We start from the raw sequence: 20,369 nt of genomic DNA on the forward strand, positions 1-20,369 counted from the left end.
CTTTGATGATCGTGTTATCTGAACGCAAAGCTGTATATCGTGTCTGACGGCCAAACCTTTTTAAATATTTTTTTACAGGACGCCGTGAGAGCTGAAACTATCACTGTCTTACAACTCACTATCTGTTACTGCTGAAGCAATACACGTCACTATTGCATGACACATGTGATCAACTTTATACAAAACTTAGATCTCCCAACTGTTGTAGCAGATCTACACAGTAGATCTAACGTATACCTGGTCTGAGTTCCGCTATCTATATTCACAGGTCAGCCTTCGCTTTAAGAGCATCGGAGAATTGAACACCGGCAACACCAGCCATCTGTTCAACATCCGTCTGGTGGGCTTCTTCATCGCAACGGTATGTAATTAAACCAACGGTAACAGGAAGGATGGCGGTGAAAAATTGGGCCTCAACATGATCTAAGTTGCTGAGAAAAATTGTCTCCCTTGATTATGCTAGGATCCGCTGGTCAGGGGTTCGAACACCTACATTAGGTAAGAAATGTCTCCCTGGGAAAACGTTCTGACCTCACGAACCCTTCATGTATGTTCCGAATTTATACAGTATCCTATGCTTGCCATGAAACCGGACAAAACTTGGCTGTCTCTGTGAGTTGGCTAAGTGATGTCATCGCAGACTGGTTTGTCTAGTCTAAACTCGATTATTTTCATGTGGATGTGATATAGCTCGATTGTCGCGTACTGCGGCATACAAAAACATTGACTCACTGTCAAATATTACTTGGACAATAAGATGAGTGGATGCTATATAGCTGGAGTATTGTAGACTGCGGCATAAAGCAACGTTGATTCACTTACTGTCAAATATAACTTGGACAATAAGATGAGTGGATGCTATATAGCTGGAGTATTGTAGACTGCGGCATAAAGCAACGTTGATTCACTTACTGTCAAATATAACTTGGACAATAAGATGAGTGGATGCTATATAGCTGGAGTATTGTAGACTGCGGCATAAAGCAACGTTGATTCACTTACTGTCAAATATAACTTGGACAATAAGATGAGTGGATGCTATATAGCTGGAGTATTGTAGACTGCGGCATAAAGCAACGTTGATTCACTTACTGTCAAATATAACTTGGACAATAAGATGAGTGGATGCTATATAGCTGGAGTATTGTAGACTGCGGCATAAAACAACGTTGATTCACTTACTGTCAAATATAACTTGGACAATAAGATGAGTGGATGCTATATAGCTGGAGTATTGTAGACTGCGGCATAAAGCAACGTTGATTCACTTACTGTCAAATATAACTTGGACAATAAGATGAGTGGATGCTATATAGCCGAGTATTGTAGACTGCGGCATAAAGCAACGTTGATTCACTTACTGTCAAATATTACTTCGACAGTAAGATAATGAATCGATTGAAATTTTACTCCTGTCCAAAAAGTTGGTCTAATGTCATTTTTGCGTTTATATAGAACAAAGTTAATAGTCCACACTACTGTATTTCACACACAATCTCCTAATTCAGCACCACAAATATGTTCATATGTATGTAACGCCATAAAAGGCTAAAACTGAAGAGTGTATGTATTTAAATTGCGGTCATTTGTGATCTGATTACTAGTATATCAAGTATACACCATATTAGTTGGTACCGTATTATCTCCAGAATGAGACCGACTCACCTTGGTCTGAGAAGATCAGGGGTCACATCACGACCAACAACACCTGGCAGCTGAACGCCACTGTGGTCCTAGAGGCCCTGAAGACATGGTCCGCCTCAACCCCTGACGTCCCTGCCCACGACCACATCATGATGTTCACAAGGTATCTGTATATGACTAGTCTTACACGTTACTACCACATGATGGTGTTCACAAGGTATCTGTATATGACTAGTGGTACACGTAACTACCACATGATGGTGTTCACAAGGTATCTGTGTATGACTAGTCGTACACGTAACTACCACATGATGGTGTTCACAAGGTATCTGTATATGACTAGTCTTACACGTATCTAACACATGATGGTGTTCACAAGGTATCTGTATATGACTAGTCGTACACGTAACTACCACATGATGGTGTTCACAATGTTCCTATATATGACTAGTCGTACACGTAACTACCACATGATGGTGTTCACAATGTTCCTATATATGACTAGTCGTACACGTAACTACCACATGATGGTGTTCACAGGATACCTCTATATGACTAGTCGTACACGTAACTACCACATGATGGTGTTCACAGGATACCTCTATATGACTAGTCGTACACGTAACTACCACATGATGGTGTTCACAGGATACCTCTATATGACTAGTCGTACACCTAACTACCACATGATGGTGTTCACAGGATACCTCTATATGACTAGTTGTACACCTAACTACCACATGATGGTGTTCACAAGGTATGTGTATATGACTAGTCGTACACCTAACTACCACATGATGGTGTTCACAAGATACCTCTATATGACTAGTCGTACACCTAACTACCACATGATGATGTTCACAAGGTACATATTGTATTTGTGAAGCTATGTCACACATCATGTAAATACAGTTTTACGCATCACTTCATTACTGCTGACTCAGCTCCATCTGTTGTATTTATATGTATTTTGTCATTGCCGTTGTCAAATAAAGTAATGTAATTGTATGTGCCACTCTCCAAATCATTGGGGGAAATAAAGAGTATTTATTCATTCATACACTGGTTGGTTAGACACACGTTCATTGCTTGGATACACATACGTTCATTGGGTGAATACATACACGTTCATTGGGTGAATACATACACGTCCATTTGTTTGACACACACACACACGTTCATTGGTTGGTTACACACACGTTTATTGGTTGGATATACACATGTTCATTGGCTGGATTTACACATGTTCATTGAGTGGATATAACATGTTCATTGAGTGGCTATACACACGTTCCATGGGTAGACACACACACGTTTATTGGTTTGATACACACGGGTTCATTGGTTGGATATATACACGTTCCTTTGTTGGACACACACACATATTCATTGGTTGGTTACACACACGTGTATTGGCTGGATGCACACACATTCATTGGTTGGTTACAAACGCGTTCATGGAGTGGATATACACAGCTTCATTGGTTAAATATACACACGTTCATTGAGTGGATATACACACACGTTCATTGGTTGGTAACATACACGTTCTTTGGGTGGATACGCACACGTTAATTGAGTGGATACATACACGTTCATTGGTTCGTTGCAAACACGTTCATGGAGTGGATATACACAACTTCACTGGTTAAATATACACACGTTCATTGAGTGGAAATACACATGTGTTCATTGGCTGCTGGCACACACCATTAAATGTGTAATACACACGTGTTCAGTCAGGGGATAAACACACATTCATTGATCTGCTACACACGCGTTCATTGATCTGCTACACACACGTTCGTTGATCTGCTACACACACGTTCGTTGATCTGCTACACACACGTTCGTTGATCTGCTACACACATGTTCATTGATCTGCTACACACACGTTCGTTGATCTGCTACACACACGTTTGTTGATCTGCTACACACACGTTCGTTGATCTTCTACACACACGTTTGTTGATCTGCTACACACACGTTCATTGATCTGCTTCACACACGTTCGTTGATCTGCTACACACGCGTTCATTGATCTGCTACACACACGTTCATTGATCTGCTACACACACGTTCGTTGATCTGCTACACACACGTTCATTGATCTGCTACACACACGTTCATTGGGTGGATAGCCACACTTTCTTTATGTTGATACACACACGTACTTAGAGAAGATGACCACACATGTGTTGATGGGATACACACACGTTCATTGAGGGGATAGCCACACTTTCATTTTTTTTATACACGTTCATTGATAGGACTAATACAGGTTCATTGATATGACAGAGACATGTTTATTGGGTGGATACACACACGTTCTTTGAATGGATACACACACGTTCGTTTTGTGTATACATACACGTTCTTTGATGGGAAAAACACATTTCATATCTCTGTCCACATCCAAGCTAAGTGCCGGACATACAGGTATAGAAAACGTTCTGTGCTTTATATATATACTTTATTATTCGAATCTCAGATTGACTGGATTATGAATTTTAGTTTTTGTATCACCTACACGTGTTCATGTGTTTCACCAAAATGGTTAACATGGCTACCATCAAACTGGACTTTCTTCCCAAGCCGGAAATATTTTGCAAAGCGGTGTTAAGCCAAACGCACCCCACTCACTCATTTTCCGACGACCACTTAGACGCGTGACCCAGCATCAGGGGTTGACATTCCTGGACCTCAAACACGAACATGTTTAACGTGTCACCGTGAACAGTCATGACCAAACTGACAGGTCCATTAACAAATCCGATATTTACGTATTCATTTCATTTTCAGCTATGACTTGGTGACGGACGACAACGGTTTCCGCTTCAACTATACAACAGGTAGGCTCCTTTGTTGTGGTCTCAAAGTGTCTGTTTGTTTGTTTGTTGTTTAACGCCGCACTCAGCAGTATTCCAGCTATATGACAGCGGTCTGTAAATAATCGAGTCTAGACCAGACAATCCAGTGATTGATATCACGAGGATCGATCCACGCTATTGGGATTCGATGACATGCATCAACCAAGTCAGCGAGCCTGACCTCCCGATCCCGTAAGTCGCCTTTTACGACAAGCATAGTCGCTTTTTAACGGCAAGCATGGGTTGCTGACGACCTATTCTAACCCGGATCTTCACGGGTCGGTATCTATGTGAGTTGGCTGGCCTTGTGATACACGCTCGTCAACCCGTTACGACCCGGAAATTCTTCTATTCATGTGGAATGTTTGAAGCCCATTCTTGGTGTCGCTGGAATATTCCTGAAATCAATCTCATTCACTCCTCCCATGTTTGCAAGAAATAAGTGACCAATAACCCCCTTGCAGGACATTATTGACTAGTGATCTATTTGCAGGACATAGGTGACCAGTAGCCTCTTTGAAGGACATTAGTGACTAGTGACCTCTTTGCGGGACCTTAGTTATCAGTAGCCTCTTTGCAGGACATTAGTGACCACTAATCCCACTGCATTACATAGGTGACCAGTAGCCTCTTTACAGGACATTAGTATCTTGTAATTCCTTTGCAGGACATAGGTAACCAGTAGCCTCTTTGAAGAACATTAGTATCTTGTAATCCCTTTGCAGGACAAAGGTGACCAGTAGCCTTTTTGCAGGACATTAGTGACCAGTGACCTCTTTGCAGGACCTTAGTGACTAGTCTTTTTTGTCGTGACCTAATATTGCGGTTACTGTATTTATGTGTTTAACGGTCTGATATGTTACCGTGTATTGATCAGGCGCCAAACATGAGACCTTAGTTGGGCACAAAGACAGTTATATAGATGCAACATATCGCATAAAACTAAACCTTTAATATGGAACAGTAAAACACACGATAGTTCTGATTAAAGCAGCTGATTTTATGGACGCTTCGCGCAGTATACATATCTATTTTTCCAGTTTGTCAAGCCTTTCATAATTGCTTTTCTTTTTTAACATTTTTCCCTTGTTGTTTAAATGTTGTTAGAAAGTTGGTGCATGTATAAGACAGCTAATGGGGGAGGGGAGACAACCCCAACACTGTGTTTCCAGTCTTTGTTGTGAGGGATTTGTTCCCTGGTGAGAATGTCATGTGAGAGAATTAGCTAGGTGAAGAATTGGGGTTTAACGTTCCGTTCAAGATCATTGCATTAATATAACGACGTGCGTGCATGCGTGCTTCCGTCTGCTCGTACTAATCCAAACTAATGCCAATTTTATAGTGCTAGCCCTCTGCGATACCATGCCTCAGTTTAACGTGAATACCCCACTCAGATACAGTGTACTGACTCCGAGCCGACCAGTCCTTGTTTTATTCCCTTAATGCCGATCATTTAATGGGAATTGTTCAGATGGTAATACTTTGCTGACTGGGCAAAAGAAGTAAACATCCATGGTTTGATTGTTCGATGGTAAAAAAAGGAAACAAACAAAAAATGGTTATTCGGAGGATATGTATTTGACAGGGGTATCATGGTTGTGTCTTGGACGTCAACCTTACAGTGTTTCGGCGACTTTGTTCGCCCTGGTAACGTTTTAATAACCTTTGAAATTTTTGGTGTCAAATCCAATTTTCAATTGCTGACAAACCAATAATCATAATTAGGGTTCATCTAGGATTCGAACCCACACTCATAGTTTCAAGTACGTCTTGGGGACGGCTAGGCCACCTGTCCACCTCGGGCCTTTCTTTTTGACAAGGGGACACATTCTTTCCATTTACTTCTGTAGGAAGTGTTATTAATTCCACGTTCGTGAGTACAAAGCCACTTGCACTGTATACTTCCACCAAGCCGCTTGTACTTCCTACAGGCTTCGCCTATGTCGCCACCACGTGTGCCACCGATGGCTCGAGCGTGTCTGTCGTGGAGGACCAAGGAGGATATCAGAGTGTCGGCACCGCCGCTCATGAACTGGGCCACAGGTGAGTGGAGTAGACAGTGAGTGAGTGAGTTGGGTTAAACGCCACGTTTAACAGTATTCCAGTTATATCCCGGCGTGTCAGCTAAATGTGGGAGGAAAGCCCGAAGTGATGCAGGTCTCAGACGTTTACCACTTCGGTGAAACCCACAAGTACGGGTATGGTGCTGACAAACCTAGAAACATAATCGGGTCGAACCGGGATTCGAACCAACAACCATAGGTTTCTGGCGTGCCCAAGGGAGGCACAGCAAATCGCGGCGCCTTAGACAACTGGGCCACCCGTGCCCCAGAGTAGACAGTGGGAAAAGACTTTTGACCACAGATGACAAAAAATATTATGTCAAAGAAGAGGGCCGGGTGATGACATGTTGTTTTACGCCGTTCTGTATTTCAGTTATATCACGACATTACAGCTAATTTTGAGAATTGGACTTGTACTAAAATATATGTACATGAGCATATGAGTGTATATTGGATTCAAACCCGAGCAACTCGCCTCAGACCACAACTGTATCCGTGCCCCTATTTCGTATCCGTCGCTTGCTTGTCGCAATCACATACACGTAATCCTCTTTCGGTACACAGGTTATCCGTGCTAAACATTATCTTCCCCACACACAGTCACGCATTGAACTGGCAAACCCAAGTCTTCATTTATTGATTACACAGTAAAATATGATCGCGATGTTCTGTCAGTGAGGCTTATATTTATGAACTGAATTACAGTAAAAACACTCCATTAATTCGATAAACTGTTCAAGATGATGTAATATCGTAGATCCGACGGAATATGGACGATCCTTTATCGGTTCTCTCGAAGTTGGAATACAGTAAACTACGATTAGAACGAACTCGAAGGGAGCAGTAATTTTAGTTTGTTATAATCGTTGTTCGTTATAAAAACATATACACGTATACAGCATGTATACAGCAAATGGTCTGAACCAAAATAAAGTTCGTCATATCCGTCAGTTTGTTATAAGCGTATTCGTTATAAACGTAGTTAACTGTATTTTCACTGAGCCCCAGAGTTTTCAGTTAACCAGGTTTCCCTGCATAACAGGAAATTTATCCAACTGTTGTACGTCATGTCAGTGTAAGCTAACAAAACAAACTGACCGTGGGTGAAGCAACAGTGACCAGTATAAACTGACCAGTCCACTACACCTCTGTTCTTGCAGCCTTGGCGCACGTCACGACGGGTCGAACAATACTTGTAGCTCTGCAGACCGGTACGTGATGGCACCAACATCCCACGACGAGTCGCCATCCAACAAGTACAACCCCTGGTATTTCTCCGCTTGCTCGGTGCAGTATTTCGTGGACTACATCAACACAGCGACCACAGCTGACCCGTAAGATTCTTCACGTCACTTCCGGGGATCGCTTCACGTCACTTCCGGGGATCGGGTGTGTGTGTGCTGGTGTGAGGGGCTGTTAAGTTTATGGGGGTGTTGTATATGTTTGTTTGCTTGTTTTTAACGCCATACTCACCAATATTCCAGCTATATGACGACGGTCTGTAAATAATCGGCATCATGAGCACTGACCAACGCATTTGGGATACGATAACATGCATCAACCAAGTCAGCGAGCCTGGCCACCCCATCCCGTGTCCTCTTAAGACAAGTATAGTCGCCTTTTATGACAAACATGGGTTGCTGAAGACCTATTCTACCCCGGATTTTCATGGGTCGTATATGGATGCAGCAACCGCGGTGCAATAGCTATCATACTTAATTATTTATGTACATATTTATTGAGATGTTAATGTAATACCATTTCAACATCAACTCCTTACGCCGGTTATTATGACCTTCTTTGTGAATAGTGTGACAGGAAATGGACTTTGATTCCACCTGCATCGTCTGTCTTCTTTCTTGAAGCACAAAAATAGCGTACGTCAATGACATTTACAACACAAATAGCATCTAATTGACTAATGATTGTTATGTTTGAGTGTTCGAAATACCTGCCTGCCCGACCGTCCGAGACGGGTTGATTTCAACTCGGGCTGCCAGATTTTCAAATCCCCCTGCCCGACGGTCGGGTTATATTTCATATGTGACAATATTCTAAATATTTCCCGATGATAATCATTAATTCACATGTAAAGATGAATGATAAAATGTAACCAAAAAGAAATCCCGTTAGGTTATCCTGAGTAACATATGATTATAGTGGGCAGGCAGGTTTTGGTCAGGGCTGGCAAGTATTTCAGCTAGCCAGTCCTGTGGTCTGGCTGAAATTTTTGGAAGTTTCATACCCTGGACTAACCCCGGGTCCGGGTTGTCCTGTGGGTACCCGGGTCCTGTTTCTCGAATTATTGTTCTGGTATTTTAAGTTCACCCTCCTTCTCCACGCGTCGGTCTTACACCAGTTGTAACGCTGCAATCACAATGTGTATATTACTTGTTTGTTTGAACCAAGCAATAGCCCAGCTATATGACGGCGGTCTGTAAATAATCGAGTCTGAAGCATACAATCCAGTGATTGACATCATCTGCATCGATCTACGCAACTGGGACACGATGGCATGCATCAATCAAGTCAGCGAGTCTGACCACCCGATCCCGTTAGTCGCCTCTTACGACAAGCGTAGGTTGATAAATACAATGGATCTAATGTGTATGTTGGTACATAACGTTTGAAAATTACACATTACGCACGTTTTATGATTCCAGGAACAAAACGGCATGTTTCACGGAGACGCTCCCAGGGGTCGACATTCCCAATATCACTGGTGAAATGCCTGGTCAGCTTCTCCCGCCAGATGCCCAGTGCCAGCAGCAATTCGGCAACACCTCCTACCTGTGTAGAGTAAGACAACACAATATTTAAAAAAAAAGAGTAACTGACATTCACTGTTGGATACATCTTGCCCAGGCAAGGGAGATAACTGACTATAAAAAGTCCAGTTTCCACCCTTGCCGAACTTGGCTGGAATTTCAGATTCCACCTCTCAGATCACTCATATCATATGCCCAGGCCAAAAGCGCTGATCGATAATCAAAATATTTATTGTAATGAAATGGATCTTAACTCGCGATGCGCATCAAACCATTTGAGCACCATGATTAGAAACATGGAAATTTTTGGAAAATCTCTGCTAACGCCCAATTGGCGGTACACGTGCATTGCAAATCCTGCAGTCGACAAAACGCTGCACGTTGAAATCCATGTTGTTAACATACTGGATGTCTAGTTTGTTTCGCAATTGTATTGGACTATGCAGAGACACGTTAGTCCAACCAACATGTAACTTCATAATTCCAGCCTCGTTCGGCAAGGGTGGAAACTGGACTTATATAGTCAGTTAACTCTCTTGCCTCGGGAAAATGTGTTGGATAGTGAGTGTATGATGTCTGACGGTGACGTCTGCAATTATCCAGCTGTAGCACGACCACCCCTAAGTAACCGAGTGAAGGTATAGCATACCAGGGGTCGATAGCATGAGCATCGATGACGTCATTTTTCTTTGGATGCCGGCGGTGGTGAGATATGACGAAACAGTGCTTTCCCCTAAGCAGACAGTCACGTAACAGTTCTCTCAACATATTACTAATGTCGTTTACATGTTGTAACATCGTCGGGGACGCTGCCCAAAGTTACGTCCCATGGGCACGCCAGGAACCTATGATCGTGGGTTCGAATCCCTGTTCGCCCAGATTACGTCAGCACCATACCCGTGCTCGTGGGTTTTACCAAAGCGGTAAATGGCTGCAACTTGTAATGCATGACGTGTCATATAAATGTGGAATACTGTTCAAAAGCATTCACTCATTCATTTATTCACTAGCTCACTCACTCAATCACTGTATTGTCGTCAACGTGGTAATGACATTGTCGGACATAACAGGCGTAACGAAGCTCTCTAAACATTAATACATGTATTTGCACGTACATGTTTACATGTATGTCAGAATGTAAAACTTATTATTGATACCAAAGAAATATTATATATAGAGGTATTTATTGATCGTTCTTCTTCGTGTAAATATTTGTTGTGACATTGTCCTTGCGTTGTTTGATAGTGACCTTTGTTTGAACATTTTGACAGGGAGTGGATTTCGACGTCACCAATATCATCTGTCGCGCTATGTTCTGCTACATGCCTTCTACAGTCAAATGTCAGATGCTGACGGCAGCCATGGGGACGACATGTGGGAACAAGAAGGTATGTTACTGGTTGTCAGGGGAACAACATGGGGGAACAAGAAGGTAGGTTACTGGTTGCCAGGGAAACAACATGTGGGAACAAGAAGTTAGGTTACTGGTTGTCAGGGGAACAACATGTGGGGACAAGAAGGTAGGTTACTGGTTGTCAGGGGAACAACATGTGGGGACAAGAAGGTAGGTTACTGGTTGCCAGGGAAACAACAAGTGGGAATAAGAAGGTAGGTTACTGGTTGCCAGGGAAACAGCATGTGGTGACAAGAACGTAGGTTACTGGTTGTCAGGGAAAAAACATGTGGTGACAAGAAGGTAGATTACTGGTTGCCAGGGAAACAACATGTGGGGACAAGAACGTAGGTTACTGGTTGCCAGGGAAACAACATGTGGGAACAAGAAGGTAGGTTACTGGTTGTCAGGGGAACAACATGTGGGAACATGAAGGTAGGTTACTGGTTGCCAGGGAAACAACATGTGAGAACAAGAAGGTAGGTTACTGGTTGTCAGGGGAACAACATGTGGAAACATGAAGGTAGGTTACTGGTTGCCAGGGAAACAACATGTGGGAACAAGAAGTTAGGTAACTGGTTGCCAGAGAACATCATGTTGGGACAAGAAGGCAGGTTACTGGTTGATAGGGAAACAACATGTGGGGACAAGAACGTAGGTTACTGGTTGCCAGGGGAACAACATGTGGGGACAAGAAGGTAGGTTACTGGTTGATAGGTGAAGCATTCGAGAACATGAAGGTAGGTTACTGGTTGCCAGGGAAACATCATGTGGGAACAAGAAGGTAGGTTACTGGTTGTCAGGGGAACAAGAAGGTAGATTACTGGTTGCCAGGGGAAAAACATGTGGGAACAAGAAGGTAAGTTACTGGTTGTCAGGGGAACAACATGTCGGAAAAAGAAGGTAGGTTACTGGTTGCCGGGGGATAACATGTGGGAACAAGAAGGTAGATTACTGGTTGACAGGGGAACAACATATGGGAACAAGAAGGTAGGTTACTGGTTGCCAGGGAAACAACATGTGGGAACAAGAAGTTAGGTTACTGGTTGCCAGGGGAACAACAAGGTGGGTTACGGGTTGCAATGGGAGCAACACGTGGGAACAGGAAGGTAGGTTACTTGTTTCCAGGGGAACTGCTTGTGGGAACAACAAGGTATGTCACTGGTTGCCAACATCTGGGACAAGTAATAAACAAATACCTAGTATTTATGATAACATAGACTTCTAGCAAGCCTATCTTTGATCATATTCATCAAAAACGTATCAAATCATACCACACGCTAACACCGAACACAGCTATCTCGAACAAGTTAACTATTACGATAAACCTATAGCGACGTCATCTTATTTTTGAAGGGCCTTCATTGTGTAGTCACGGTGCTTGAAATCCCGGGCATTTTTACATATTTCAGTAAGAATGCTCCCGGCGTTATGTAGGAATGTCCCCGGCATTATGTAGGAATGCCCCCGGCATTTATGTAGGAATGCCCCCGTCATCTATGTAGGAATGCCCCCGGCATTATGCGGGAATGCCCCCGGCATTATGTAGGAATGCTCCGGCATTATGTAGGAATGCTCCGGCATTATGTGGGAATGCTCCGGCATTATGTGGGAATGCCTCCAGGCATTATGAGGGAATGCTCCGGCATTATGTGGGAATGCTCCGGCATTATGTGGGTATGCCTCCGGCATTATGTTTGCAATGACTCCGGCATAATGTAGGAATGCCCACATTTCCCAGATGTTATCAACGTTTGGAAGAACCTTTCAAGAGAGTGGTGTCACATCACACGAAAATTATAAACATCCTTTCACACACGATTAATATTGATTTTTGATTGGTTAAAAGTCACGATTGCTTTACATAAAAAGTCCGTGAATTGAACCTGCAATCACAGATTTAGTATTGTAACCCTCTGTTTTCCCACTGAACCTACGGGGCAGGTGATGAAAGGGTGTTCAGTTGTCTTCCCGCTGTCATCGATTTAGTTTTATATCGCGACTACTGTATTGTTTCACAATCAGGCCTCCAGATAATTTTGTTTTCTTTCCGGCGCTGGGATTTTCCTTCGCTCCATGGTTTACATTTTCAACCAAAACTGGAGAGTCACGTTTTAACAATAACAACAGGGCTGTCTCCCCCACAATTGTATCTATCCAACTTATTCACCCATCTACCACTGGCCACAATAGTATAGATATGGCTGGGATATTCCTAATATCACCGCAACACACACTCGCTCACACATCCACGGCTGGACAAACTAGTTGTACGCCGCCTAGATATGGCTGGAACATTCCTAATATCACCGTAACACACACTCGCTCACACATCCACGGCTGGACACACTAGTTGTACGCCGCCTAGACATGGCTGGAACATTCCTAATATCACCGTAACACACACTCACTCACACATCCACGGCTCCACACACTAGCTGTACGCCGCCTAGACAGGGTTGGAACATTCCTAATATCACCGTAACACACACTCACTCACACATCCACGGCTCCACACACTAGTTGTACGCCGCCTAGACATGGCTGGAACATTCCTAATATCACCGTAACACACACTCACTCACACATCCACCCCTCCACACACTAGTTGTACGCCGCCTAGACATGACTGGAACATTCCTAATATCACCGTAACACACACTCACTCACACATCCAGCCCTCCACACACTAGTTGTACGCCCCCTAGACATGGCTGGAACATTCCTAATATCACCGTAACACACACTCACTCACACATCCACGGCTCCACACAATGGGCTGTACCCCATCTAGATTTGGCCCGGAATATTCCTAAAACACCGTAAACTCGCCCTTTTGATTCCTTGGTAGTTATTCTTTGTACAAATGGCTGCAAATGTTGATTCTTTACCTTCCTGTTTCAGTGGTGCATCAACGGGGAATGTATAACAAGTGATAGTGCCCCTGCGGTAGACGGTAATGTACACAATACACCAATCATTAATTATTACACTATATCATACGATCAAACATCGTTGTGTCGAACTCTGATATGTTGAACTTACGGCTGTCTCAAAGTAAAAGCTTGGTCCATACGTTTTCTTGCTTTATTCATCATTATTTAACTTCCGATGCCTCAAAGTGCCGGTTCTCTCGCAGTAATGTTTCAGTCTCGATATACTACCAGCACAAACGTACTCTGATAATTCGAAATATGTTTGGGACCTACCATTTGAGGAAAAAACTTGTCAGGTTTTGCTAAAAAATCATTCTTGGCTGGTTATGCTGGATGCCCTGCAAAAGTATTTTGTACGAAAAAGGTTAAAATTGTTCAACTCCTTTCACAGAAAAATGCGTGTTTAGAAGCAGAGACAAAATTACCCCGTGTCTAACAAAAATCTCAGGCCCCGACTTGAATATTAAATGATGGGTCAGCTTACAGCCATGTATGGAATACTGTAAGGGACAATCTCGCGATCTCGTGTTTTGGGCATATTTAGCTCGTTTCCAAAGGTCGAGATCGCGAGAATGTCCCTTGCAGTATTTCATAGCCATGACTTCATTTCACTGTAAGCTTGCTGTACATTGCATTTCAAATATACGCCAGTCTCTATAAACTAGTGAATATCTTTCATCTTAATAAAGTATTTTAATAAACGCTTCTTCGTAGTTTTTGACATCTAGGTTAAAATATCACCCGGAAAAGGGTTGTGGATCCTTCCTTATTTTCACACCTGTGGAACTTTCATCTATCTTTTGGAAATATCTACAACTGACGTCACATCTTGATATATGTCTGAGATCCAACGAACCGGTGTTAGGTTGGTACCAGAATAGGTCATAATAGGTCTTCAGCAACACATGATTGCTGTAACAGGCGACTGTGATTGTTGTAGGAGGCGACTAAAGGGATCGGGTGGTCAGGCTCGCTGACTTGGTTGATGCATGTCATCGTATCCGAATTGCGTAGATCGATGCTGATGATGACAATCACTGGATTGTCTGGTCCAGACTCGATTGTTCATAGACCGCCGTCATATAGCCTGAATATTGCTGAGTGGGGCGTTAAACAACCAATCAACAAACAAACCAAAAGTAATATTTCATATTTGTTGTTTATCACAGTCTAACCATGGGTTAAGTAAGACAATGTGATATTTAGCTATGAACGAAACATACTTACTAGCGTGAATATTAGCTTTTTAATCACACCGGCATATAATGCGGAGAGTTTCGTTTCCGGTATATTGATTTGATTTTTAGAGTTAGACTTAGCTGAAACGGAGGTCGGTGTCGTTTCCGAGGGAGAATTAAAAAGAAATATTCAACATTTCTCATCCAAATGTGGTACATGTGGTGCTATGTTGCTATTTAGGCATTTTCAGACAATTATTTTCTGTTTCCATGGCAACAAGTTTGGGTTTGACTCTGTTCATGGTGGAGTGTTTGTCCGGACCATATCTCTAACACTAATAGGTACTCCTTCTTGAAACTGCATACACAAAGAACAGGCTGTCAACAGGTGCCTTTTGCTATTTCGGGATTTTTAGAATTGATACTTTGACTCTAGTTATATAATAATGTAGGCTTTTGGGGATGCAGACAAATGGGAACACCTTAAACAGATGATTAGATTATGCATCTTTCCAAGCTCCATCTCATTTATTTGTCAATTTTGCATTTAAAATTGTAATAGTAAGTGTTTGAAATAAAACAGCAGTATTAACGTTTGTAGTTATTTGTGAATGGTTACTGTTCTGAGTGAGTATGATTTTACGCCGCTTTAAGCAATATTCCAGCAATATCACGGCGGGTGACACTGGAAATGGGCTTCACACATTGTACCTATGTCGGGAATCGAACCCGGGTCTTCGGCGTGATGAGCGAGCGCTTTAACCACTAGGCTACCCGACCGCCCCAACAGCAGTATTAACGTTTGTAGTTATTTGTGAATGGTTACAGTTCTGAGTGAGTATGATTTTACGCCGCTTTTATAAATATTCAAACAGTATCCAGAGGGGACACCAGAAATGGACTTATCTCAGTGTACCTATGTGGGGAATCGAGTTCGGGGCTTCGGCGTGACGAGCGAACGCTTTAACCACTCGGCTACATAACCGCCGCTTTTCTTTTTGACAGGGAACTCCTAATGAGACCATGCCATGCCTCAACTTATGTTATAATTAACAGATGCCTGTCCTCATGGAGACCAACCTTATGTCCGTACGGAGGGCGGAAATGTACGCTGTCCAGTGGCCACACAGTCCGGCCTGTGCTACAGCGCGGAGTGGAATAGCACGTGTTGTGGTTCCTGCAAGACCTTTTGTCAAGGGGAGGCAGGTGAGTGAGAAACCAAACATGGCAAACAAATACATTCATTTATCCAAACTTGTTCTTACTTGTGTTAAAAAAAGTAAATGCTTACAGAATCAAACTCAGCAACGCCCATTGTGTGTGTGTGTTTGTGTGTTTGTGTGTGTTTGTGTGTGTGCGTGTGTGTGTGTGCGTGCGTGCGTGCGTGCGTGCTTGCGTGCGTGCGTGTGTGCGTGTGTGTGTGTGTGTGTGTGTGTGTGTGTGTGAGAGAGAGAAATATAACGGGAACAACTTGCACTGATGTGATCATGATAACACTGTTGTGGTAAGATAACTTTGTTGAGGAAATGATAACACTGTTGTGGAAATGATAACACTGTTGTGGTAAGATAATTTTGTTGAGGTAATGATAACACTGTTGTGGTAAGATAATTTTGTTGAGGTAATGATAACACTGTTGTGGTAAGATAATTTTGTTGAGGTAATGATAACACTGTTGTGGTAAGATAATTTTGTTGAGGTAATGATAACACGTTGTGGAAATGATAACACTGTTGTGGTAAAATAATTTTGTTCAGGTAATGATAACACTGTTGTGAAAATGACAACACTGTTGTGGTAAGATAATTTTGTTGAGGTAATGATAACACTGTTGTGGTACTAATAACACTGTTGAGGTAATGAACAGGTTATTGATGGGTGTTGTATTTGATATGCGTATCATAGTAGTGTGTATGATACATATAGCATGTAGGTTGAATGTCACCACAGGCTGCACTGACATGTTCCCCACATTCTGGTTGTATAGATTTGTATTTCACTGAAAGTAGGATTAAAAAAAGAAAAATGCTTCAACATTTACAGCAATGCTGTGAAATTACTTCTGAATTTATTGAAAAACGGAACCATTGCCGTACGACTTCTACGACACCAACTGCTATTGTCGTGTCCTAAGGGCCGTCCTTTCATAAAGAGGATTGGGTGGCCTCTATATGTACCCGTGCCGAATGTGTGTCATCGCACCCGGACGACGTGGATTGTTACTCCTGCGGTCAGCCACTGGTTTGCCTCCCCAAAATATGTTGAGGCCGACGAGATAAACCTGGAATAACGCTGACTGAGACGTAAATCAGCGTTCATGACGCTACATATATTAATGTGTATCACTCTGTCTTTTCTAGGGTGCGAGTGTGGGGACCGAGTGAATGGCTGTAATCGGGAATCCTGTGGTGCTTATGATGAAACTACTCGCCAATCGTGTTGCAAGACGTGTGCCGGTTATACCACATCAACTACTTCCACCACCACAACCACCACGACTTCCCCAACAACGACTGTGTCCAGTACGAGTACTGTCACGTATCCCACCACGTGCACTGATGTGTCGAGCTTTGGGGGTCGCTCATGCGCTGAGCACGTGCAGGACGTGGGTCGACAGTCCTGTTATGATGTCCACGTCAACCGGTCCTGCTGCAAGAGCTGTGAAAACAAAAAAATGTCCCAATCTGCTGGTGAGTATATCCATCATATCGGCTCTCCATTTTCAGGCGCCGAATATGCCAGTTTTTATACCAGATACAAGTAACCAAACCAAAATTAATGTAGATATTCAAAATAAAATAACAACTTCTGTTTAGACAACAACAACAACAAATGTAAACTCACCCCCCCCCCCCCCCCCCCCCCCCCCCCCCCCCCCCCCAACCACCTCCCTGCGTTAACTTTCCATCTTAACAACCCCCTTCTTGTTTTCTATCTGTTGAAAGAGTGAGGTACTTCTCAGGTTCGACTAAGCTTTTAGATTCTATATATAGGTTATATTATTGAAGAGGGGGCACGGGTGGCCCAGTCGTCTAAGGCGCCGCGATTCGCTGTGCAGAGTTGCGTCCCTTTGGCACGCAAGAAACCTATGATTGTTGGTTCGAATCCCGGTTCACCCCGATTATGTTTCTAGGTTTGTCAGCACCATACCCGTGCTCGTGGGTTTCACCGAAGTGGTAAACGTCCTGCATCACTTCGGGCTTTCCTCCCACATTAAGCTGACACGCTGTGATATAACTGGAATATTGTTAAAAGCGGCGTTGAACCCCACTCACTCACTCACTATATATTGAAGAATTGTCTATGATACTATGATACCACACGCATATTGATAATACAAAATACATAAACGACAAATAAATATTATAAACATGACTAACAAGATATGTCTGAAAAGGTAAGTACATGTACCACAGATACATATGCAACAACCAACTGCCATGCTACTGTCATGCTGAGAAGCATCTATATATATGTATATCTGTTCCAGGTTGTGAATGGGGGGACTACTACCCAAATTCATGCACCATATTAAAGTCTCTCCCGAATGGGGCCATCTGTCCCAGCAACTCTTCATTGAATATCCTTTGTTGCAATTCTTGCCTGCAACTTCAGAAGGCGGTGGACATCGCTGTGATCCAGACTACACCAGTATTTAGCGGTTCTATACCACCATCACCCGCGTCCTGGCTGTTCGCTGTCTGTTGTATCTGTAGCATACTCAAACTGATTAGTATTTCCTAAAAGCAACCCTTAACCTTAGTAATCATGGACAGTTGCAACTCAAGGTCGCTATTTCGATTGACACTCTAGCGGACAGCGTTGGCACATTTGAACAATAGATTTTCATTTCTTGGATGCAAGGATACGCTAGTCGGGAGTTCGAATCCCAGATTTCCAAATTGTTTTCTTTGCTCTCTAGAGTGCCATACTCGTGTTGTTGGTTTAACCAAATTAATGTGATAAAACTCATTCCATGATAACATGAAACCCCTGTTAAAAGTCGATTGTACGAAGACCTTTATGACTTCGGGTTTTGCTACCACTTATTCTGAAACGCTGTGACATAACTGAAAGGCTGTAGTGAAATACTGTACCCTTGTATTTTCGGGGTAGAAAATTACAACACTGTGAGCGTGAACGTCCACTGTCGGGCATTACCTACACATAGCCCGCTATAAATCCATCATGCACAGTACACATGGACCCGTGAAGATCCTGGATAGAATAGGTCTTCAGCAACTCGTGCTTGCTGTAAAAGGCGACTATGCTTGTCGTAAGAGGTGACTAACGGGTTAGGGTGATCAGGCTCGCTGACTTGGTTGATGCATCTCATCTTAGATCGATGCTCATGATGTCAATCACTGAATTATCTGGTCCAGACTCGATTTTGTACAGATCGCCGTCCAATAGCTGGAATATCGCTGAGTGCAGCGTTCATCAACAAATAAACAACTGAAATACTGAGTATTAAACCCAACTTACTCAATGCATATAATTATTATACTCAACGTCATGTAAATGTTTGTGAAGTTTCACAACTGAATTTTGGTCCACAAAAAGGAAGTGTTTTTATGATGCTGTTAACTGCATATGTACACCTGGATTTTCTTTTTGAAACCGCTTACAATGTTACCGCAAAAATATGGAAGTCGGACATTTTTAACTTTATGTTTGTTGTTTACAATGTGACTAACTTCGTGACAATTGCTTTTTCTGTGTCTGTGATCCATAGGAGCACGGGTGGTCCAGTCGTCTGAGGCCCAACAATTCACTGTACAGAGTTGCGTCCCTTGGGCACGCCAGAAACCTGTGATTGTGGGTTCGAATCCCGGTTCGCCCCGATTATGTTTCTAGGTTTGTCAGCACCAAACCTATGCACGTGGGTTTCCCCAAAGTGTTTAACGACCCGCATCGCTCCGGGCTTTCCTCCCATATTAAGCAGACACGTCAAGATATAATAAGAATACTGTTCAAAGCGGCGTTAAGTCCCACTCACTGACATGACATTAAAATGTTCTTGTACCTCTCAAGGAGAAAATGTTTTGTAACATGAGATGAATGTCCGATGTAGGTAGTTCCAAAGGGTACATGGAAGTTCGTAATATATGACAATATTTTCATGTGTATATATAGTGGCCTTAGGTGCGCTCCTCGTGCAAGTTTATGTACTCGATTACTGATTACTGATAAGCAGATTTGATCATAACGCTCAAAAGACATCAGTATGTAATTCCTGTACTCTGTGTTTATACATCACCGTAGTTCTTTCCTTGTATGTTTGTATATCGAGGGTAATCTAGACCCAACCCCATAGTGCAATACTTGCCCCTTATTTGTTTATGTATTACAGTAAACTACGTTCATAACGAACACGCTTATAACGAACTGACTGATATAACGAACTTATTTTTTAGTCCCAGCCTTTTGTTGTATATATGCTGTATATATGCTTATACCGAACTACGGTTATTGCGAACTAAAACTAGTGGTCCCTTTGAGTTCGTTATAACCGTA

General features: G+C 42.7%; 1 protein-coding gene across 1 annotated transcript in view; it reads left to right on the plus strand.

The window, feature by feature from the left end:
• Positions 1 to 18,835, plus strand: part of LOC124113454 (A disintegrin and metalloproteinase with thrombospondin motifs 12-like) — a 39,932-nt gene extending 21,097 nt beyond the window's left edge. Inside the window, exons 7-17 of the mRNA XM_046473804.2 lie at positions 269 to 361; positions 1,650 to 1,807; positions 4,447 to 4,496; positions 6,446 to 6,557; positions 7,738 to 7,911; positions 9,241 to 9,376; positions 10,617 to 10,733; positions 13,643 to 13,694; positions 15,909 to 16,058; positions 17,213 to 17,542; positions 18,343 to 18,835. Of these exons, the coding sequence (XP_046329760.2) occupies positions 269 to 361; positions 1,650 to 1,807; positions 4,447 to 4,496; positions 6,446 to 6,557; positions 7,738 to 7,911; positions 9,241 to 9,376; positions 10,617 to 10,733; positions 13,643 to 13,694; positions 15,909 to 16,058; positions 17,213 to 17,542; positions 18,343 to 18,596 (1,626 nt within the window). The 3' untranslated portion in view covers positions 18,597 to 18,835. The remainder of the gene's footprint in view (positions 1 to 268; positions 362 to 1,649; positions 1,808 to 4,446; positions 4,497 to 6,445; positions 6,558 to 7,737; positions 7,912 to 9,240; positions 9,377 to 10,616; positions 10,734 to 13,642; positions 13,695 to 15,908; positions 16,059 to 17,212; positions 17,543 to 18,342) is intronic.
• The last annotated feature ends 1,534 nt before the right edge of the window (positions 18,836 to 20,369 follow it).

This window comes from Haliotis rufescens, unplaced genomic scaffold (assembly GCF_023055435.1).
Source record: "Haliotis rufescens isolate VD_foot unplaced genomic scaffold, xgHalRufe1.0.p SCAF_6, whole genome shotgun sequence".
NCBI lineage: Eukaryota > Metazoa > Mollusca > Gastropoda > Lepetellida > Haliotidae > Haliotis > Haliotis rufescens.